The sequence below is a fragment of the Podarcis filfolensis genome (assembly GCF_964270895.1).
Source record: "Podarcis filfolensis genome assembly, chromosome: 11".
Classification (NCBI taxonomy): domain Eukaryota; kingdom Metazoa; phylum Chordata; class Lepidosauria; order Squamata; family Lacertidae; genus Podarcis; species Podarcis filfolensis.
In genome coordinates, this window is record NC_139613.1 from 38,389,952 (window position 1) to 38,414,217 (window position 24,266).

At 39.5% G+C, this 24,266-nt stretch overlaps 1 protein-coding gene across 15 annotated transcripts in view; it reads left to right on the top strand.

Annotated features, from left to right (window-relative positions):
• PAM (peptidylglycine alpha-amidating monooxygenase) overlaps positions 1–24,266 on the top strand; it is a 121,321-nt gene that overhangs the window by 22,341 nt on the left and 74,714 nt on the right. For all 15 annotated transcript variants that reach the window (XM_083576653.1, XM_083576650.1, XM_083576660.1 and 12 more), the window contains exons 2-3: positions 19,095–19,620; positions 20,896–21,016. In XM_083576653.1, the coding sequence (XP_083432779.1) occupies positions 19,529–19,620; positions 20,896–21,016 (213 nt within the window). In that variant the 5' untranslated portion in view covers positions 19,095–19,528. The remainder of the gene's footprint in view (positions 1–19,094; positions 19,621–20,895; positions 21,017–24,266) is intronic.

A 24,266-nucleotide genomic window follows, 5' to 3' on the forward strand; every position in this document is an offset into this window, starting at 1 on the left:
CTTGAAGTGTCAGTTTTCATCAGTTCTGCACATTATGTTGGCTATGTGTAAGTGTTCATAATGGTGACTGGCAGGGGTAGAGAATTAAATACGTAGGCATCAGAGCTGGCATGTAATACCAGGTGCTATGGGTAAAACTGAAAGAACTTACATTTGTCAGCTTGTACACATATCCAATGTTAGTTATACTTGGAGTAGACCCAATGAAATCAGCGGAGTTAAGTAACTTAAACTCATTTATTTCAATGGCTCTACTCTCTGTGACATGTGAGCAGCGTTCAAAATTCACCAGGTGCCAGGCGCATTCTGCACCTGGCTATTGGCCATTTGTGACCAAGCAAAGATACCTGGGCATCAGGATAGCACCTCCACTATCTGGAGGTATTGGAGGTATGTGCTTGGAGATCCTTGGTTCTTGATTGTTTTCACACACTAGAAACACATACTGTAGAATTCTGTTATATTTTATCTGCACAGTCAGAATGAATTTCAGGAACCAAAACGTTGTATTGAAAAATACGACTTTTGAGCTGTCTGGCCTCAAAATGGCAACTAGGCATTTTGTTTTGGCAACTGTAACCCTGGTTGAAGGAGCCATTTGGCACCTAGCTTATATATCTGAGTTTCAAACACTACATTTGAGTGATGTTCAGCTAAGTTGTAACTAAGGCTGAAGAACTTTGATGGAGCAGAAGAGCAGGATATTGCTGGTACCTAGAGGCAAGGGAAATTGCAATTATCTCTGCATCTGCTCCCTCCCCCTTTTATATGGGTTATATCTGTGTGGTCCCCTCCCCTTTTATATAGGTTAATAAATAGGCGCTAATACTGTTGAGCAGCTGCTCTTAATTATAATGTGTAGAAATGAATCCAAAGTTTACTCATGACTAAGTTTCTCAAGTTTAACAGGTTTCTATCTTTGGTGAAATATTTTTAGTGAAATGAAATTTTAATGAAATAGAAGCTGAAAGCTGATGTCAGGCATCTTGCAGCATAGCTTGAGACCACCTTAAATTATATATTTTCTTAAAATTTGTGCTTGCTGCCCCTTTTATCTGAAAGGTATTTGGATGTATCTATTTCTCCTGGAACAAATGTTTTTCATTCTCACAAATAGTACATGTATCAGTTTAATAGCACACATTTTACAGGTGATGGGAACCTCTCCAGTTCTTTATGAGAATGTGGAGTAGTGGCAGTTAAAGTGAATGGATTTATTTAAAGTAATTAAAACACAGATGGAGCTCATCCCTTCACCAAGTATTTGATTGGCAGATACACTGTGGTCAGTGTTTACTCTAGCTGAATACATAGGCACCATCTGCCTTTACTCTGCTTCCAGGAGGCGATGTTGGAAGAATCGTTGTGATTATCACATGAGTTAATTTTAACCTCCCATCTGAGCTTACCTCCAGCCAAGCATTCTTGACTAAGACAAAAATAGAGATGTCAAGGTTTCCACTTTAATGAAAGATCTGCGGTTTAAAGGGATGACACCAGCATGAATTCCAGAGGGGTAGCCACGCTGGTATGGAACAACATAAATTGAGTTCTGTGGCACTTTTTAAAGAGTAACAAATATATCATTCTATAAGCTTTCATGGCCCAGTAGTCATCCTTTATAAGATGCATAAGTCATTGCCTAAATAGGTAGGTTTCTATACCCTGAGGACAGAGATCCAAGAGGAAAATATATGAGGCCAAATGCCCAAGCAATGCAAGTGATAAGAATAGGTGTTGCTTCTATCACTACTAGTCAGAGCACAAATGAAGACAAGGCTCAGTCAAGTTAATATAACCTTCTGTACTAATTTGATTGTACTATGCATAGTAATGCGACAACAGACACTATTATCACAGGCATCCTACTTTATCAAGATATAGGTTCTGGCTCAAAATCAGGTTCTCACCTCTCTTGAGAAGAGAACCAGCGAGACCTTGCTTAAAATCATTTCAATGAATATAATTATAAAATTGCTACTTGACTAGATCCTTAGTTGCAGTGGGTGTTTTAACTGTTTTTAGCATTGTCCCAAGTATCAGTGCTCTTCCTAGATGCACCAAGAATGTGTGTGTGCTTGTAAGCTATTAAAAGAAGTATGGTAGTGGGAAGAATGGAATGAGATTCCTCTGAAAAGTTCTATGAATGATGTAATGAGAATCCTGTTTAGCCTTGTCACTCCTATGTGAAATGTGCTTTGTTCCTTATAAGTTAGTGTAAGGTTCGTCTTTCCACTGTTTAGGTGATTCTCATATTTCCATACTAAGAAAAGAAAGAAGTTATTGTAAAATGGTAAGTTGACTCCCTTTGATGGAGATTAAAGTTGAGTTGGCTGCAATTGATATTGATAGTTTGGTGGCATTTTACTGACTGACCCTGGTCCATGGATTAATGGTAGGAAGAACCAGCTGCTTTTGCCTCATTTCTACCCTGGATGGTGAAATCCATTGAGCAGATAGGGATTTTGTATGATGCATTTAAAATACATGGTGCCAAATGGTCTCAAGGAGTGGTCAGTAACTAAGAAACAATTGGATTAACAATTGTTCTCTGCTTTCTGAAATGTAGCAGTGCTAGTGCATTCAACTACAATGTATCAACTAACACATTAGAAGTAATAGTACATTGAAAAGCTCATTTTCTTCTGAGAATAAAAGCTAGCAGCTGACGTGATATTGCTGATTGGTTGAATTCTCCCTTCCCATTGTTTAATCCTACGCGTTCCATAGATGTTTGCATAGTTCGGTGCAATAACAATATTTTAATATGTACTTTAAAATGTGAATAACTTAAAAGTAGTAAATAGAACTTTCTTCAAAAGTCCAAGTATGTAGGCAATTCATAATTTTATTTTATATTGAATGCTAATTTATAGTAAAGAGCAGCCAATAAATTAACTTTCAATATAAATTGGCAAAATGGGGCACTACCTAATGAATTGTATTTGTGTGTGAAAGTGGCAACAGCAACCTGCCCGTTGCTCCTTATTTTCTGTTTGCTTACATTTCTTCTTCCTCTTTCTTTCTTTCTTTCTTGTCTTGATGCCACAGTAGTTGCTTGAGTTGCAGATTAGGGCTTTATAAAATGTATGCCTTAGGAGTAAAGTTTAGGGCTAAATACAGATCACTTGGCAGCAAGCGGGTTGATTTTGGCAGGCATGTGTAGGGAAGCTGCTGCTATAGGAAGGAGCTTTGCCAGCAGACAGGGTGCACACGCTCCTTAGGCATATAATCCTTTCTCAGTTGTCAAACTGGCATATTTACAGTCAGTGAAAAGAAAGCCATCACACCCATACAACACCATGCCCAGCCGGTCCAGAAAGTCATTCGAATGACAGTGTGTTTTGCACACAGCCACCTTTTAAATGTTTTATTTCTTAAAGAGATGCTGCAGAGGAGGCCGAGCGATGAGCAGAGCTCAATTCCAGGTGTGGTAGTTATGATTTCTCATCAACTCTGCTCAAGAGAGGCAGGTGGATCTTCCCTGGAGTGTCCCTCTTCTCCAGCAGAAGCTGTGTAAATAATTTACAGCACAGTAAATAGTGATCACTGGAAAATATGCTGTAGATTTGGATAAGTTGGGTGGGGAGCAGAGCTTGGTTCCTTGACAGATGAAGTGCCAGTTAGAAATGTGGCCCACTGCATTCAGAGATTTATCTACATAGGGCTTTATATACCACACCATTTGAGTGCCTACACAGTGCTTGGGCTGCCCTCTAACTATTAAAACCAATTATAAAATGCAATTTTAACATTCTGTAAAAATAACAATGCTAAAAGGTAGGTTCAGTTGATGAAACTGACATCAGATATAAAACCATCTACCCAGTAACAATAGTCTTTGTTATCTGGTGAAACACAGAAAAGGACATAGCCAACCAAGACTCACGGGTGCAAAAGATTTCCATTGTTTGGGTGGAACCACCAAGGAGACTTTTTCTCTTGTCCTGATCAGCTGAACCTCCACACAGTCTGAACACAGGGAACCAAATCTTACAGCATGCACTATAAAGTTGACAAGTAACATTATTTGTTACTATAGAAAAAGAAGTGGCAAGCCTTTCTTTTTGCTGTTGATTGGGAAGGTGGGTTTCTCAGCATCCTAAAAAGACAAAGGAACATTTGTTTCTATACACAGTCAAAATTCCTCACTTCATATTAAAATGCAGGCAATGTTTATACATTTCTAGCTGAGAGATGTGTTGTGACGGGAAGAACCCATGGGGAGTAGATTTAAATGCAGCAGTTCTGTTTACTCTTTGAAATCTTCTTTATAAAATGCTCTGTGTTCTGCATTTGGATTGGTGGAGGTGGAGGAGGACAGTTTTATCTGCGAACAAAGGATTGATAGCTGACCTCGGCCAACATCTGAGGGAAGCCTTCTTCTGAATTGCTTCTCTAGGCACCTTGCTATTCTTTTGAGATGAACAAGGGCAGCCCAACTTGCATACCAACATTTAAAACTGTGTGCCGGTTCTGTGCAATGTTACAGGAGTGAGCAGAATGTCAATAACATTTGTGAGCAAATATATACTTAGTCTCTAGACCAATTGCTCCAAACTTGGTGCTGTCCAAATGTTGTTGGACTACAAATTCTGCAATCCCTGACTATTGGCCATGTTGACAGGGGCTGATGGGAGACGGGACGACATCTAGAGGGCATCAGTAGCGAAGCCTGATTTGGACTCTCCAGATGGGAGGGTTGATGTCCCTCTCTTACATAGTACAGAAACTCCAGATTCAGATATTGTAATAATGCATTTTGCATGGGGCCTGTCTATGAAGACTGTTGAGAAGCTTCATTTGGTTTAAAATGCAGTGACTAGGCTTTAGTCTGTTGCACGTAGGTCAGAGCACATAATTCCGTGTTTTGTTTTTTGGTAAGCCCCATTGCTTCCTATTTGCTCCTGGGCTCAAGTCAAAGTGCTGGTTCTAGCTTTTAAAACTCTAAATTGTTTAGTTCCTGTTTACATTAAAGATTGCTTGGGAACAGAGAACAACACTGGAGGTCAGTTAACCAAAGAGACTACCTTATCTGTGGCGGTTCCACTGTGTTATAAAACTCTTCCTGTTAAAATTAGTCAGGCTTCCTCCTTGTATCCCTTTTGCCAGAAATTGAAGACTCTCTTATTTTGACTGAATTTGAATGCGTGGTGCCTAGTTTTATTGCTGCAAGTTTTAATGTGCAGGGTTTTTTTAGTCTTGCTTGTGTAAGGTCGGTTGCACTATGTTCATTGCTGCTTTTAGAAACAGTTTGTTAACCTAGCAATCCTTTGGCCCCTGGGATGCTCTTGCCCTTCTGGCACCAGTTGATAAGGCCACAAAAAGGGTGTGTGCCAGCGAAAAGGAGTAGGGGGAGTTGTTGGACCCAAAGGATCCAATACCACCAAGTCAACATGCCTCCAAACTGGAGATTAAACTATACCAAGGATCAGCGGGTACCTTCTGTGCCAACTTTTAAATGCCCGCTGAAAACGTTTCCATTGTGTAGTCAGGCAATTTAGAACACACACTCTACTGCTGATGTTTGTTTTTAACTTTTTAATTACAGTGGTACCTCGGGTTAAGTACTTAATTCATTCCGGAGGTCCGTTCTTAACCTGAAACTGTTCTTAACCTGAGGTACCACTTTAGCTAATGGGGCCTCCTGCTGTTGCCGCGCCACTGGAGCACGATTTCTTTTCTTATCCTGAAGCAAAGTTCTTAACCCGAGGTACTATTTCTGGGTTAGCAGAGTCTGTAACCTGAAGCGTATGTAACCCGAAGTACCACTGCATTTTTTGCTTGATTTTGTTTTTATACCTATTGTAAATCACTGCAATATATTTTTATATGAAGGAAATACCGTATTTTTTGCTCTATAAGACTCACTTTTTCCCTCCTAAAAAGTAAGGGGAAATGTGTATGCGTCTTATGGAGCGAATGCAGGCTGCACAGCTATCCCCGAAGACAGAACAGCAAGAGGGATTGCTGCTTTCACTGCGCAGCGATCCCTCTTGCTGTTCTGGGTTCTGAGATTCAGAATGTTTTTTTCTTGTTTTCCTCCTCCAAAAACTAGGTGCGTCTTGTGGTCTGGTGTGTCTTATAGAGCGAAAAATACGGTACTCATTTGCCCTCATTTTGTCCTGTTGGTGAGAACCCAGCAAAGATTTGGATACTTCAGCCTCTGTCTCTTCTCCTCCCCCTCCCAAATTTAGGGTTATTCTGTGCACTCTTCTGGATACAGTTAGTAAAAGAGTGTATAGTTACTTATCTCCTTGGCTCAGGGGTCGCATAACTCTATACCCTCCAACATATCTCCAATGAAAATAGGGATGTCCTAAGGAAAAGCGGGACATTCTGGGATCAAATCAGAAACTGGGACAGCTTTTGTAAATCCGGGACCGTCTTTGGAAAACATGGACACTTGGAGGGTCAGTTGTTCATGTGATTTTAAATCAGAGAATGAATACATTACTGTGGAAACATACAGTACAAATACTTGGCTACGTGTGAAGAACTGTCCTACTAACTCGCTATTCCCACAAGCACATAGAGAGACATGCTTTGAAGTAGGGTTGTCAAAGAAGCTCTCTTTTTGGATGGCTTGGTCAGTAGGCTATCTGTGGGTTCTTAAGAAAGGGATATTATCCAGAAATTGTTTATAGCCTCGTGGCTCATTCCTGCTGTTGTGCCCCTTTTTTGCGGTGGGGAGGAATTGCTGTAAAATTTAGCTTGTGCACTTGGATTCAGTTTCATAAAGCTTTAGAGCTTTTGTTCCTTTCTGCAGGAAGCTTGGTAGCTCTTCATTAGCACCAGTGAGAAATGTTTTCGTCTTAGATTCAAGTGTTAAATGGTCTGAATGTAAACTGTAAGACAAATGGAGCTCCTACAGCTCCAGCTGTGGTATAAATAGCATTTTTCTCTCTCACTTTCAGTTTTGATTTGTAGGCCTTGTAAGTTCACGCAAGCAGTTTTCCGGAGAAATTCTGCCTTTATACATGGTGCTTCAGTGAGGAATAAAATGTTTTGTCCTTGTTCAAAAGGACTACTGTATGTGGTCTTTTTTTTCAAATAAAACACATAAGCGTGCCTTTTCTCTTCCTTTTGAGTACAGCTCTTGTGGGAATGAAACAATGTGAGAAAACAAAGCAAAATGTGCAACATGCTTTTTTTTTTAACCAATATGCCTCTACTGAACGGATCCAACCAGGATTTTCTACGTCCAGTACACTGTATGTGTATTAGGCCCTATGATCTACTCAGAAAATAGTACACAGATTTGCATATGTTTTGTCATATGCAAATTTGTGTCCTCATTTGCAGGTGGAGTGGAAGGCCCCAAAATAAAAGTGTGCCAAAGGAAAGGGTAAACAGCAATTTAGAACCTTAGGCAGACCTGTTCAGAGCTTGTCTGAGGCCCGGGGCAAGTGTATGCCCCATGGGACTGGTGTCCAAACAACTGTTTGTCAATCACAACTCTTGATTTCGCTTACTGGTTACAAGGTGGGAGCAGCCAGGCCAGTTCATGTCACAGAAATTCCTTAGATGGATCCCGACATATTTTGCTTCATAAAGGAATGATCAAGGACTTCTTTTTTATAGGCTGAAAATGGGAAATATTAATTCACGGATGTCTTGTGCCATCATTATATTATTATTAGAGTGTGCTGTTAAGCATTGGGTGCTGCTGAAACACATAATCAAATCAAGCAAACAACATTTAAAGTTAACACATGCACCTTGTGGATGAACTATATAGATTTTGTCTTCCTAAACTGAGTTTTCAAGTTTAAGTTATTGTGAATAAGTTGCTTTTCAAATAGTGAAACGAGACAGATTAGAAAAAACCTAAAAATTTCTAATCATGTTTACAACATACTTGAAATTCTTATAAAGTTTTTTTTTATATATAGCAAAAATCCCCAAACAATAAACTACCTTATCTGCAGCAAACCTTGTGAGAAATCTTGAGTGCAAACTTTTTGCACTGGCACTGGATGAAGAATCTTCTTTTTATAGTAAGAAAATGCTTTGAATCCACCTAGAAGCAGATTTTTAAAAACTTACAATAAATTTTATTGGTGAGAAATTCCAGTGCATGGTGTGATCTGTATCTACATTTTCCAAGGAAAGCAGAAACCTTGGCATTATTGCTTGGGAAGGAACTGTTGCTCTAGCCCAGGCAGCCCCAAACTCGGCCCTCCAGCTGTTTTGGGACTACAACTCCCATCATCCCTAGCTAACAGGACCAGTGGTCAGGGATGATGGGAGTTGTAGTCCCAAAACAGCTGGAGGGCCAAGTTTGGGGATGCCTGCTCTAGCCTGTGTACAGGGGCAACTTGCTGATGTATGAAGGATGGTATTCATTATAGCTCAGTTCTGCTGTATGAACCTGCCTAGAGCAGCTGAGCCACAGCTGAAATCATGTTTAAAGGAAACACTGAGTAGGCTTGAAAATGTGTGTGTGTGTGTGTGTGTGCATGCCCCTAAACCACAACAATAGCATATCTGAAGGATCTCTTTATTGTGATTGAATATAATACAACTGAAGATAGTAAAAACGTCTGCATTATGTCTGCTTGTTTGCATTATCTTCAAGGACACCTTGTAATCTCAATAAGCTTCCCTTTATTGCATCCATGGATTTATGTTATGGAAGAGCAGAGGTATTGGCCCCGTGGTGTAATAAAACTATGCAGTTAATTTAATCAAGGTGCTGAAAAGTCACAGTTCTCAGGATTATATTTTGTTATGTCTTTTTACTATGGAATATTCCATCAAAATCCTGCCATTACGTATCTATAACATCTCTGTATGGCATGGAAGTGATCATCAATAAGTTCCAAGCTTGCAGTCAATGACCTTAAGGCATTGCAATAGCTGTAAGAGAATAAATTATTCCTTAAACGAGAGTAATAAGTGCTAGGTGGTGGTAGAAGATTGCTTTCTGCAAAGGAAATCATGGGCAGAATACAGTAATGTCATCAGCAACCTAAAATGCAGAATGAAACAGCCATGCAAAGGGCTAGGTATGCTGAGCAAGGCAAGTTGTACAGTAAAATGTACAAGAGTATAAACTGCTGAGTAATACACCTAGAAAGTGCAGGTCATCTCTGGCAATCCTGTTCATGTCTGCTCAGGAGTAAAGGCCCAAAGGGGCCTCTCTCTCTCAAGGATGTATGTGTAGGATTGCAGCTGCAGAGGCCACCTTCCGTGTTCAAGATTAGGAAGTGCAATGCATCTGAAAACATTAGAAAGCCCCCTAATGTAAAATATGGTATTAAGACTTTATGCAGGCATGGCCAAACTTGGCCTTCCAGCTGTTTTGGGACTACAGTTCCCATCATCCCTGACCTCTGGTCCTGTTAGCTAGGGATGATGAGAATTGTAGTCCCAAAACAGCTGGAGGGCCAAGTTTGGCCATGCCTGCTTTATAGTGTTAGAAACTGTTGGAAATAGAATACAACCGAAACCGTGCTTCTTCCTGGCTCTTGCCTTGCTGGCTCATCCTCTTGTTTTGCCTTTCCTTGTCCTCTCCCTTGTTGCCTCTTGCAAGGATTCTTTAACAGAAACCATGCATACAGACAGGACTGGCGATATAAATCTGCTGTATGATCCCTAGTGAAGACAGATGTTTTGATATGGCAAAGTACCACATAAATCATATCTGTTCAACACAAATCCAACTGTTTTAATTTTAAACTGTTTTATACCTTAGGAATATAGGAAAATTCTTTGTAATGTGGTCAGGCCATTGGTACATCTAGTTCAATACTGGCAACCCAGACTGGCAGACTAGCTTTCCAGGGTTTCGTACAGAAGTCTTTCTAGCTCTATCTGGATATGCTGCGAATTAAACCTAGGACCTTCTGAATACAAAGCAAATTGTCTACCCCTGAGCTGCAACCCATTTCTGTGGTGTGAATAATGTTCTGTAAAATCTAGAGGGCCAGTGTGGTTACAGCAGCCTTTCTCAGCCTTGGGCCCCCAGATGTTGTTGGACTACAACTGCCACCATCCCTAGCTGGCTGGGCCAGTGGTTAGGGATGATGGGAGTTGTATTCCAACAACACTCAGGGACACAAGGTTGAGAAAGGCTGGCTTAGAGTGTGGGACTAGGAGCTGGGAGACCAGGGTTCAAATCCCCACTGGGCCATGAAACTCATTGGGTGACCTTGGGCCGGTTGTTGCCTCTCATCCTAACCTACCATATAGGGTTGTTGTGGGGGTTAAATGAGGAGGGTCAGAACCGTGTACATCACATTGAGCCCCTTGGAGAAAAAAGTGGGATGGAGGTGTAAGAAATAATTAAATAAACTGTATTCTATAGCATGCGAACCAGTTGGAGTAGGGAAACTTTGCTATGCATTACTTACCGTGGAAAAATATTATGGAAATATGACAATTTGAAAATGTATCCATGCTACTTTTATAGCTTCATTTGAGGATATGAATGATAAATTTAAGATTATATGGATATATATTTTTTAATAAAAACCCTAATCAGGGTTTATTATTAGCAGTATAAAGAATGCATTGAAAGAAGGAGATAAAATTTCTTTGATAAAATTTCCTTGGAATGTAATGCCTTCTTAACAAGTTTATTTTTGTTGCTTTTGGAAGAGATTTCAGGTTTGAGTAATCACTGTTTACCGATTGGCAGTGCTTGTGCAGACTTTTGACAGCTTTTTGGATAATTTCAATATTGCTGTCATGCTGGAATTCTTTGCCTACACTATGTGAAACATTGCAAATATTAAACAAGATGATCCTAAATATAGACAATGAACAGCATGCCTATAATAAAAACTGAATATAATAGTTTTAGATGCATAAAAATTTTATATGCCTATCAGCAATATTGCCTAATGCAACTGTAGACACAACTAAATATTTCTGTTATGGGATTGTGCTAGTTATTCACAATTTTGAAAATGTACTTGCTTTTTAATTAACTGTGCATGGTTATAAGGTCAGAAATTAAATTCATGAGGATTTAAACACTAAAACTATTATCACTTGGATCCTTAAATAATTCTATTTAAGCAAATTCACAGAAGAAAATTTTCCCATCCTCTATTTCCCCCTGCAACCTTCTACACCACCACCACACTGCAAAAAAATTAAAACCTCTCTCAGAATTGTGAGGGACCCTTCTGAATACTTTGGGATGGGGTAGAGAGGGAGAAAGAGCAAATTGGAACAGTGGTGCAGTTAGGTAATTTTTGACTGGATTTAATTACCCTACAGGTGCACTTCTCAATGTGGTAATGTCCTCCTGCTCATTCTCCTGGAATTCTTCTCCAAAGTACTGTACAGATGGCACCACTGAATGAGAAACTTTCCACCCTGAGAAGTTATTGAAGCTTAGGATCTAAGCCATTGAATCCATTGCTCTTTGCAGGCCTATTTTTTTAGATTTTAGATGGAAGAATAGTTTTGTACTGAGACATCAAAATCATGACAAGTGCTCTTAACCTGTGTACCCACTGTCTAGGCAAAGGATAAAGTGAAATTCAGGATTTGTGAGAATTGTGAGTCATTGAGAGATGATGACTTGAGTTGTATAAATATAAAACCAGGTAATCCTGTTGTGGAAGATTACCAGACTAAAGTACTAAAGGTTGCACGATTTTCAGCCTTTGGGGCTTAACCTGGAGAAAATTAGACTTCAGTAAAGTGGTTGTTCATATGCACTTAGAGAATGCTGCTGTAATTTTGTGGTTGTGTTTTCCTTCATAATTTTTTTGAGTTAAATATCAGCAATGTTGGCATGTGCCACTTAAATGTCATTATCCAGATACACGCATTAAGCTATTGTGGTACATTTATGCCTCTTACATTCCAGGTACTGTACTTCATTGTGACCTTTGTTCCTTAGTTGCATCCTGTTCGCTGACTTATTACAGCCAGCTCTTCAGCGAGTATGCTTCTCAGACTTTTGATAGCAGAGGCATGCTCATTTTCTAAATGGAAAATGTTCTTAAAAGGCAAACATTTCGAGTTAACAATTTTGTCTCGTTAGTGGAACCCACCTGTGGTGCTACTGAACGTGTTGCAGTTCTGGACATGGCTCCTGGATGGAAAGGGGAACAGCCAAGAACAGCAACTTATGCAAAGGGCAGTTCATTTGAGGACTTTCTCCTTCTGAATAATCCTGTCTGTCCACTGAGGTCGCAGATGTCTTGCTATCATCTTAAATAGATGGGAATACAGGAAAGGGTGTATCTTTTGTTATGGTGTCCAGTGTGTGAAAATATCTACCTAGCTCTTTTTCTAAAGATTGTCAATTGATACTTAGGAAAACGAGAGAAAGCTCTCTTCTAGGCTGGGTCCTGTGTATTGCCATTCAGTGGTGTAGCGTGGGTTGCCAGTGCCTAGGGCACGTGTTGCACCCCACCCCCCCGACAGCTGGGGTGGAGGCACATGTTTTATTTAATGGAATTTGTATACTCCATTATTGGGGGGGACGGGGACAACAACCACTAAGCAGTTTTATAAAACTAACATTTCCATTAACATTATCAGTAACTTGTTTTTAACTCTGGCTTTTAACTTTTAAAAAAATCAAAATATAAATAAAATCAGCAGTTCAGGATATGTATAATAAGAAAAAAATGCAAATAAAATGTATGCTAACCATGCCTATCGGGGTAAACACAAAAAATTCTTAGTAGCTGCAGCAAAGTTGCCTGCCTAATGTCAAAGGGCGAGCAGTTCCAGAGTATAGGTGCTGTTGCACTAAAAGATTGATTCCTTACAAGTGCAGAATGAACACTATTTGGCAACAGAAAATAGGGATGCTAAGCATTATCCTGTATCTTCACCTTAACATATGAAAGTGACCTCCTGCCCCATTGTCAATGCCCTTTCATTCTCTCTAGTGACTGACTGCTTTCCCCTTTCTGTCTGGGTTACCGTGCCACCTCTTTCAACCTCTTGTTTTGATCGCTGCTAAATTGGTTAATCCTATTTTCCAGACACTTTCATAGTTTAGTCTAAGCAACATGTAATCAGCTTTTCAGAAGCAAACAGCTGGCTGTGTCTCAGGAATAGAAACCAAGGTGCCCTGTTAAAAGTAAGCTGTTTTTCTCTTGTTGCCGATTTAGTTCTACACATTGTGTCTTAGTAGCATGGGGAGTTAATGTATCTTACCAAAGTGTGAGATGCTTATCAAATAACTTTGTTACACTATAAATGTTTTCATACAAAACTTACACAAAAGTAAAAATAAAGCTCTTCCTCTCCTCACAAAAACTACTGTTAAAATTTACTGTGGTGCGTACCTTATGAGTTGTGTAGGATAAAGCCAGTGTTGCTTGAGAAGGTAATTAATCGAGCTCTTGGTTCTGTAAGGTGAAGCAGATGACATATTTGTGCAGGCTTCAATAAATAAGTTGAAAAGCTCTGAAAAATCAAACATTATGTAACTCAGTTGCAACATAATATAGAATGGAATTATTGCTCTGGCTGCTGAATGTCTCTTACTCTGCCTTCCCTGGGTTTATTTCATTGATTTTTAATTTTCTGAAAGTTGTATTTAAAATCTTCTAAGCAACCTGTTTGCATCACCCATTGGCAGTTTTAAACACACTTCTTGTGGGAGGGAGTTCCGCATGCTCACCACTGCCATGTGGTTCGTCTTATAAACCTGTCAATCTGATGTGCTGTACAGTCGTACCTTGGAAGTCAAATGGAATCTGTTCCGGAAGTCCATTTGACTTCCAAAATGTTTGGAAACCAAAGTGTGGCTTTTCATTGGCTGCAGGAAGCTCCTGCAGCCAATCTGAAGCCGCTGAAGCCCCATCGGACGTTTGGGTTCCAAAGAACGTTTGCAAACCGGAACACTCACTTTTGGATTTGTGGCGTTCGGGAGCCAAAATGTCTGGGTACCAAGGCGTTTGGGATCCAAGGTATGACTGTGCTCTGATTAGGACCTCCATGGCTAGTCTTAAAGCCTGAGTTGGCTCTTATAGGTGTGAGCTGTCTTTCAAATGATCTGCTTGGTCCATTTAGGGTTTTAGATAGAGAGCACTTTAAACTGGCCTTGGAACACACTTTCAGTCAGTGCAGCTGGTACAGAACCAGTGTTTATATGCTCTGATTTCTTGCACACACACCCCTCCAAGCAATTGGGAAGCTTCTTTATGCATTTCCAAGCAGTCTCCAAAGGTCACCTTCAAAGATGAACCTTCTAAAGGAAATGCATAGACCTGCTATTATCTCATTTGTCTGATCACGTCTTTCCAAGCCTTATTATTTTATTTATTATACCACCCTTCATCCAAGGATCGCAGGGCGGTTTACAGTATCAAAACATAGCTTAATAAAAAACAAAAGGAAAATGATAGTTTGACAATGCCGGAAAATTTGTTTTGGCTTCTGTTTAAAGAAATGTTTCCAATAGTAGCATCTGACAGTACTGCAGATTGGTAACGAGAAAGTATATGTGGTATTAGCATTCATAGTTGTGCCTTCATGTTCTGTCTTTCCCCTTATCTTAGTCAGGGATCATTGTGTCAGACCAGCAGTTTCTTTCCCATTAGCTTTGCAGTTTGCTTTCTTGTGGCTGGTTTATTCTAATTTCTGGCGCATATTTTTATATAGAGAGTTCAGAGAATACAACTTAAGCACTGCCCCTCTGCAAGCAAGTGCTGTGAATGTATTTCAACATGGCAGGAATGATTCTAAAAAAAGTTCGTTCTGTTCTTAACCACTTTTACTCTAGTGAAAATCTTTCCTAGCCCGTGCTTTCATGGTATTATAAATGTTCACATTGGCAGTGCATTTTTATTTATTTGGTGAATTTATAGCCTATTTTTCAACAATTGCTCCAAAAGGGGGTTGCGTTTAAAGAAAAAAATAAAATGGCAGTAAAGTTTCAGGAATAGCAGTTGTAGATTAAAAACTGACATTCAGCATTTAAACAATACCAGAATTATTAAAAGCTTGTCTGAAGAGAAAGGCCTTAACAATTCATTTGAAGGAGCCAGTCTCTGGGCAGTTGCATCATACTAGCTAACTATTTTAGAGCTTGGGGGCCACCACAAAAAAGGACTTCTTTTGATCAGTTTTGTAATACAAATGTAAGTCTTGTATAAAAGAAATATACATACATGTTTATTTACTGTCAACAGAAGGTTAACCATGAGACAAGCTTAAAAAATACAGGAAAGTAGTTTGATACTAACAATAGATGATTAATCTAAGATTAGTGTTTTGTAAGTATGCTAGCAGTCTTTGTGGTTGTCCATGTTGATAGTAGATGTGCGATTTTAGAAAACTTTAAATATGCAAAGATAAAGCATAGCAGACATCTAGACTGCATTTCTTTTTCTGTGCAAAAGTGTGTGACTCTTTAGAAGCACTTTGCCAGTAGAAAAAGTACATTTCCCTTTATTTTTTTGCTTCCCTTTATTATTCTCTATTTGTGTAATTTCATTGATGGTTTTTTCTTTTTATTATGGACATCTGGAGGTGTAATATCTCATGGGGATCTTGCTGCCTTGTTAATCATTATTGTGCTCTTTGTTAAATGGAGCATTTCCTGAATATTTCCTGCTGGGAAAATGGAGTAGCTTTAGCATAAGACATGGCAGGATACTCTGACTAGCTGAGCAGTCTACTACATTATCCATAACCATTTAAATGCTTTCTGTGCACTCTGGAATTCTCTGGAGGAAGGAAGTCTACAGATTTACAGCGTTCCAGTAGGTGGGAGGCATGCTTTCAAAAGCAATGTTTGTTTCATCTCCATGAATGAAACATGCATTGAATTTCAGTATGTATGTTTTGAAATGGGTAAGTAGAGATGGAAACTACTGCACACACAAAGACGTACAGTAGTCATCCTGAAAAGAGCATTATGTGAGAAATGAGAAGACTGGTTAAAAGACTGTTCAGGGGCAATGTCGTATTCCTGTTACATGGATATGCAAAGCTGTTAAAATGTTAAGAGCTGATACAACTTGTTGAAAAGATTGCAGGTGGATGGCATCTGGGATGTTTAATTTCTTTGGGAGGTTAATTAACTTTATGCTTCGGGATGGTAATGGTATAGACATTATAGGTCCAAACTAGTCAAAATTAAGCATTTTATGTCCACACCATTGCTACCTCTGAAGTGTGAAGTTGCTTAACTTCTGGAAGTCCCAGTTTCAGGTGGGGAGTGAAATAATCTAAAATAGAGAATAAAAACAGATGGGACTCTGCTGTTAACCTCTCGTGGGTTATATACATATTTTGTCAAGGTAATCAATTAAGAAAAGTCACTTAATTATTGTAAGTGGTGGGGATGTGTCTATACAGTGGTACCTCAGGTTAAGAGCTTAATTCGTTCCAGAGATCCGTTCTTAACCTGAAACCATTCTTAACCTGAGGTACCACTTTAGCTAATGGGGCCTCCCGCTGCCGCCGCACGATTTCTGTTCTCATCCTGAAGCAAAGTTCTTAACCCAAGGTACTAGTTCTGGGTTAGTGGAGTCTGTAACCTGAAGCATCTGTACCCCGAGGTACCACTGTACTGAAATTCTTCACAGTAAATAAATGATGGCTTTCTGGTTTAGCTATTCAGTGCTGGATGCTGGGCATGTTTCAAGTGCCAAGAATGGAGTTTAAATTGAGACATTGGATGTTTGTTAAATCATTTGTTGACTTGGTCCAGAAGCACAGAATGAAATCTGTAGTAGTAAACTGATACTGTACTTATGTCCTGTAATGCTGGGACTCTTGTTATAAGTGGAATTGAGTGTGATGTGCCACTCATATTCCATTGTCTTAATGTTCTACATGTCTTTGGGTGTTGCTGGAGTGCTTAATCCTCAAATAAATTCTCATTTTCAGTATGTGTGCGTGTTGACACAATCTACAAGACAATTCCCTCGCTTTAAGACAAAGTATGTATTTTTCAAACAAGCGAAAGTCCAAGCAGTTCACCTATTGCCTACAATTAAGACAGTCACAGAAATTCCCCTTTTCTAGAAGGGTCATATATGGTTTTAGAAGCTTACCTAAGTAAATCCTGTCCCATGACACAGGGGATACATGCTTCACTAACCCATCACCCTCCTGTTTTAAGCCGTCTTCATGCCAGGTTCAACAAAATATTGATGAGCTTCAAATGTTTAAATAGGTAGAATAGGAAGCACACAGGAGTTCTATGCAATCTGTTTGTGCACTTTATATGTAATAGTCAAAAAATGTTTGTGAATTTTCGATTGGGCACATAGGCTGCTTTTCTGTCAATTGTTTAGAATCTAAGGAAATAAGAGGATGACATGTAAAAAAATTCCCATAGAAGAAACATCTAAAGCCACTCGTTGAGTCAGTCCAGCCAAATCTGTAGTGTTTTACCTCGCCTGCTCCTCCACTCATCTGCAGCAAATGTTTAGTTTTTTTTATCAATCTATCAACCAACAGCTTAAGATGTGGAAAAACACAATTCTGCAAAGTAGGAATAAATGCAAATTGGTCCAAGCTAAACTTTGACGATGGAAAGGAAATGTGCAGCCGCTATAAAAGTGAGGTTGACTTCTAATAGGTCAAAACATTTCCCCAGCCTTTCTACTTGACCTTTTTTTCTGTCTCCCCTACTTATTTGCTGTCTTCCTGTGGAGCATCTATTCTAACCCAAAGCAAAGCTTCCGTATCAAGATGCACACATAATGCACCTAAGCAACCGTGTAATCTTGTTGTTGTATCCTTTATCCTCACTTGTTCCCATTTTATTCTATTGTTCCTCAGTTTTCATTTCTAGACTGAAAGCTCTCTCTAAACAGTGCTTCCCTTAGTTGTTCAGCATAGTGCCCAAAATACTTGAGGCAATTCATAAATAATAAACAGAAATCTCTTGATGAAACTTGACCTTGCTGAGATCTGGGTGTGTTTTTTTAACACTTCTGCATTTTATGTTTGTCAGTATGTTACTTTTAAATTTAGGATATCATTAATCACCCACACATTCTCCATGTTCACTTTTCCATATTCGCAGTATTAGCTTACAAGACAAATAGTGCTATGATTCTGATCAGCAGGCATATAATTATCAAATGTTTAATGTAAAACTGTGATGCTATTCATCACAGTCTTAAAAACGTTGAACATTTCTTGGACCACAAAGTGGTGGCAGGTAGAGGCAGAGTTTGGCATAACCAGTTGGCAATTACTGACATCGTTTTCTATTGAGATCTAATCCACCTTTGGAAATTGCTAAATTACTGGCTCAGCATGTTCCTTGGGGCAAGGTGTTTCATAGCTCAACTTTCTTCAAGCTAAATATTAATATTTGCTCTGGAGGCATTGCGATAGCCTACCACACTTCAGGCAGAATATACCCCAGAGGCGTGAGACCTTCCTTCTCCTGCTGAACTTCTCTGTCTCCTGGCCATGACTTCTCAGCATGTAAGAGTTGCTTGTGCTGGCAGTGGTCCAACCAAAAGGCTATATGACATGGCTAGGGGATGGAACTGGCAAATGGGAAACCCTGGGCAGACTGTGGTATTGAGGCCCCCTGAAAGTGTCCCATGGTGCATTGGTGGGTCCTAGCACACTGTTTGAGGAACACTGTTCAAGTTCATTGAAATTAGAACTACTATTTATTTATTTAATATTCACATTTATTTATATGCCGTTTGTTCTATAGCTGGAAGGTCAGACTGTGTGTTTCTGCTAGCAAACTTTGCACTTGCTCTAAATGTTATGGAAAAAGTGGACTTTACTTAATTCTTGGTAAAAGAATATTGTGTATGATACTCAGCACTGAATACTGCCTTCTCTGAAGTAGAGGAAGAAAAGCTAGGTAATGGCTAAATACACCTAAGCTTTCTGAGTCCTGTCACTTGAAGGCATTAGGGAGTTTGATAAACTACTTTTGATAGCATCACCTCTAGCATTCACAGTTCATGTTACAAAGAATATGTACCATACTTGTGAGAATTGTTGCATGGAGTTGTGAAGATGGTGGAGGGGAGAGGGTCAACAAAGTTTACAATACCTTTTCTGAGTTGAGCTAGAGCTTGTGAAACTCCTAATGTGCGAAAAAGCTTTAGCAAGTATTTGCTGAGAACTAATGCTGTAATGTGTTAGTCACCCATTATCTGTTTCTATTTTTGCAGGTCCTGAATGACGAGCGACATGGGTTTCTGCAGTGCCACTTGGAGTCTCTTGCACTGTGGAATGGATTGATTTTTTTTCCAAAATGGAGATTTTACAGTAGGCTGGAATAAAGCACCACGGCTGTGAATTCTGCTTCTGCTCTGTCACTGGACATAGCAAAGGAAAGACTCTCTCCCCTGCCCTCCTCCCTTTCCTACTTCCCCCCCCCTGCTTCCAATGAAGAAAGCACAGTATCATCTCACCTTACTGATTTAGAGCACACCACCGTCCAGGACAGATGGTCTGTCAAAAGCTGTAGGATGCCTGTGGAGAACATCATAATGAAGTAGCAAACTGATAGCAGTGCTGCTGCTTAATTGTCAGGATCACAGCCGACAGAGCTGCACTGCCCTTTCCCTGCTTCCTTAATCGGGTCAGGAACAGCAGGGTGAACATGGCTGGCCTCGTTAACAACTTGCTAATATTGTTCCTTATTTTTCAAAACAGCTGTTTGGCTTTCAGAAGCCCACTTTCTGTCTTTAAGAGGTGGGTTGTTTATCAGTGTGTGCTGCTTAGTGTTGCCGTCTGCTTTTCCTTGATTTGTGTTGTGGCTTTAAAAGTGAAGCTTCCAGCAAAGTAAACAAAAACATTCTAAAAATATAACTGGCGTATTTTTTATTTATTTTTTAATGTGATTATAATTGGTTTTGGTTAATACTGAAATATTCAGTGCGTTACATCATCGTTCTTATACTGTTTTGCAATAACTTTTTTGTCTAAATTCAATGTGAGCTTGACAGGCTCTGTAGTAAGTAAGTAACTTTTTTATATACAATGTCCTTCCCATTAGTCCTTTGAAATCTCTTTTTAAAGTGCATCAGGTAACTTATCAGTTGTTTGATTAGCCTTCTGGAAGATGTCTCCTTGCATTTATGGATACCTTCTTAAGCGGAAGTCTGCTTTATTTGCTCACAAGACAATATGGTTGTATGTACAGCATAGTCCCCGTAATTGCCACATCAAATATTTATCCATGGATATATTTAGTATTCACATTGCATCAAAGGCTGCTTATATCTAGCTGTCCTGAAACTAGCAGGCATGTCTAGGGTTCCCCCACTATATTTTATAGGAGGTTTTTTTCTGGATTCTCCTCCTATACAAATAATAGGGAACAAAATTTTCCGTGACTTCTTTGGTATCCATACAAAAGATGCAAATACGTGTGATTAGACAATTGTTTTCAATCACAGTTCAAGAAGAGAAATGCAGGAAGTTCTTCCCCCAGGCTTATTCAGCTATGCATTGGGAGTTCTGCTGTATATTTGCATATTGAGGATTTCCCCATCTATTAATTCATTCCATAGTTTGCATGTTACAACTAACTGAAGCAATCATGAAGTGTTATCTATGAAGTGACTTCTTGGTAGTCTCCTTGTAAAGAGATCTGCATGGGCTTTTTTGTTGTAAATTGGGGGGGGGGCTGCAAACTTCCTTGGATACATGTGTGAATTGGCATGTTAGTTTGGATGCTTAGTTGGCTGAAACATATCCAAGAACTTGTTTCATCAATACAACTTTCCTTCCTATCAGTACATGGTAAACTTGGGACATGTTAGCCACCATTTGACCTGGTGTATGAAATGATTGTTAATATTTTGCCAGTTCTTAATATTTCAAACTGTATTATGTAATCCACACATGGATTTCTCAAATTATTCTAGCTGCAGCGAAAGTTATTGGAGCACCTGTATGAGTTATACAAGTTGTGAAATGCATTTAAATAAAAGGTACATATTTAATATTTCTTTTTAATTTTAGGTATAAAGATTCTGCCAAGTCACATTCTAATGAATGCCTGGGCAGCAACAGGCAGCTGGTTCCTCTAAGTTTATCAGATTTTGCATTGGACATTCGCATGCCGGGGGTAACTCCTAAGCAGGTGAGAACAGAAGTCCGTATGTGGATCAGCTTATAGCTTTGCTTGTAGTAATAGGAACAAAGGTAGTCATGTCACTTTATTAACAGGTGGAGATTTACAATCGGTACATCTGTCTTGTGATGACTTCAGAATGACCCTGAGTTAAGAGTCCATGGAGAGCTGGATTGTCCTGCTTGTTCTCGCTGTTGCTTAGAATGCTTGATGGCTTCTCAGATGACCATATGCTAGACCCCTGTGGAATAAATGCTTTCCTGTGATTCTCACTAACAGAATCTGTAAAGAACCAGTGACTGTTTCGACATAATATTAATATGAATTGTCCGGTAAAGACTTGTTAGAATTGGAGCAATGTCAACTTCATGCAGATTCGTTTTTGTGGTATCCTATCCTTAGGTTTTACACAAGTGTAGAACAACCTAAGAATGTTCTAGAAGTCTAGTCAGGCCTAAACTAGCTAGAGGCAATCAGATTAAAATAAGTTGATTTTTAAAAGGTAGATCTGAAATGATTTTAGTTGCATAAACTAAATTAGTTGTGCGGAATTTTTCCTTTCGTTCTTTGTAGAACAGTCTAAAGCTGGAGTGGCTAAACCAGTTACCATGGGTGTCTGTGCACTTGCCAGTATCTCCCATGGTGCTTAAAACGTCCCTGTACAGGGCCGCCTTCAGATGTCTTTTAAAAATCACATAGCTTTTTATTTGTTTGACTGCGAGGGCATTCCACAGGGCAGGTGCTACTACCGAAAAGGCCCTCCACCTGGTTCTCTGTAACTTCATCTCTTGCAGTGAGGATAATATACAGTGGTGCCCCGCAAGACGAATGCCTCGCAAAACGAAAAACGCGCAAGACGAAAGGGTTTTTCGGTTTTTGCGTCGCTTCGCTAGACGATTTTCCCTATGGGCTTGCTTCGCAAGACGAAACGTCTTGCGAGTTCTTGCGAGTTTGTTTCCTTTTTCTTAAAGCCGCTAAGCCGTTAATAGCCGCTAAGCCGTTAATAGCCGCTAAGCCGCTAATAGCCGCTAAGCCGCTAATAGCCGTGCTTCGCAAGACGAAAAAACCGCAAGACGAAGAGACTCGCGGAACGGATTAATTTCGTCTTGCGAGGCACCACTGTATTAGGGATCTAGTGAAATAGGCTTTGATAAAGCTCATGCTATAATAAATATGTTGGTCTTTAAGGCACCACAAGACACTTGGCTGTGTTTTTGCTTACCAGGTCAGGTTGTTTTAAACAGTTCTCTTCTTTCAGTTATGCAGTTTCAGGTGCTTCTCTGCCCTAAACTTATTAGGCACTCTACCCCAAATCCTTGAATCTCTCCTCTACAGTGTTGGCAAACATCCAGCAGTCAGTCTTGGAGCCTAATAACCATTTAATTGCTAACCCAGAAAGGCCTATATAAGAGTTTGTGTTTTTATGAAAATTCACTGTGAAGATGATTAAAAAAAAACCACTTAGAAAAGCTAAATTGCGTATACACAATGGCAATTACATGTACATAATTTCTCTTACTTTGCATATGTTTTCCTAGTCATCATGGAGATGGGCAAAAAGCTTTACAGGATTTCAGAGTCCCTGCTAAAAAGAGATTAAATAATGTTTAGATAGAACTGCCAGTCATGAAATTAGTAGCAGCGTTAAGAGCTTCAGAAGCATTACAAGAATAGGATGTTTTGCAGCCGATGAGATGACTCATTGTTGCAGATAGCACTTGCACAAATAGAAGCTGAAACAAGTGATTTAGCTATTGGGGAGCATTTCCTGGAACTTATGATTGGAACCATCTGTTTCAATTTCTTGGCTGTAGAGAAAGAACGCTTCAAGTAGGACTCAAGTAAAAATATTCTGTAAAAAACCTTTTCTGGAAATTAAGCCACACAAATACTTGGAATCTGCAGGTGTAGAAAAATCCATGTGCTGTCCAACTGAAAGTATCTATGGTATAGCAGGTGGAGATCCTAGCCACAAGGCTATAAAGTCAAAAAGTATTGTACCATGGAACAGCAGCTTGGAAAGACTGTGATTTAGCTATGTGTCCATAGTGGCAGCCTCAGAGGCTTAGAATAAATTCCAACGAGACTCTTATGCCTATGTGCAGCTCATTTCAATGAGTTTCCATTAATTTCACATGATATCACCCATCATGGTGATCATCTTGCACAATAAGAGAAGTAAAATTATGGGAGCTTTTTCATAAATGTGTTCTCATTCTTGAATAGTTTGCAGCATGCTCACATGCTTGGAGTAGATTGTAATAGCACAGTTCAAATGTCATGTTTCTGATCCTCCAAACCAGCCCTTAGGAACAAATTATTGCTAAATCAAGCTAGCAAACAAAGGAGAATGTGCAAACCCTTAGCTTGTGCTCAGTCCTCCAGACCATGTTTTGGAATGTGATATCTGAACTGGGCCAGTGACTTGAACTGCAGCTTCTGAAAAGTTAAAATAGCAGTAGACTAAAAGCAGATTAAAACCCACATCAACTTTCTTATTGTAGGAGTGGAGAAAAACAGCCGCTGAGAAGCATCTGTGGGAAGGCAATAGTTTTAACACTTTCATCTCACCTGTGCATGGGATGCTCTAAGTGACTCTCCTATTCTTTTGTTCACAGATCAGTATAACCTGATTCCCAACACATGTATGTCCTAACGTTTCTTTCATGCTAGGATTAATGTGCGTGGAAACCTTTGTAGCATATAGGCATTCTCAGCACCACACGGCTGTCATAGTTTACACGCCCCTTTTTAATAAAAAAAAAGCAGCATCTTGTCGTGGAGGTTTTTCCCTACCTGCTATCATGTTCAGTCTGTCTTTGGTGATGGCATTTGTTAGGTTAATTATTCTAAAGGAATAAAATAAGACTTCCAGGAATCTACCTTGCGTAAATCGTTTGAGAATAGCAGAGCTCTCTGTGTGGGCAAAAAAATACTTGCACTACAGCGTGAAATAATGTAGCATTCATCTGGAATAATTCTAAGCACTGTTGGCAGGGTTCATTGTAGTATGAATACAGATTGCATATGTGCAAAAATCAGTCCTTGAAAAATTGTTCATCTGGGTTGGCTAATTAGAACAATGGGCTTTTTACATAAAGGCCTGTGATATCGTAAAGAACAAGGGCAGCCTTAAGTAATGCTTACTGGTAAGAATGGGGAAAAATATATTCTTGCATCAACCTCCTATCGCTAATTGTGCTTCAGATCTTTGCTGTTCAAAGCTCGGCATTTGCATTTTACATTTTGAATCTTGCTC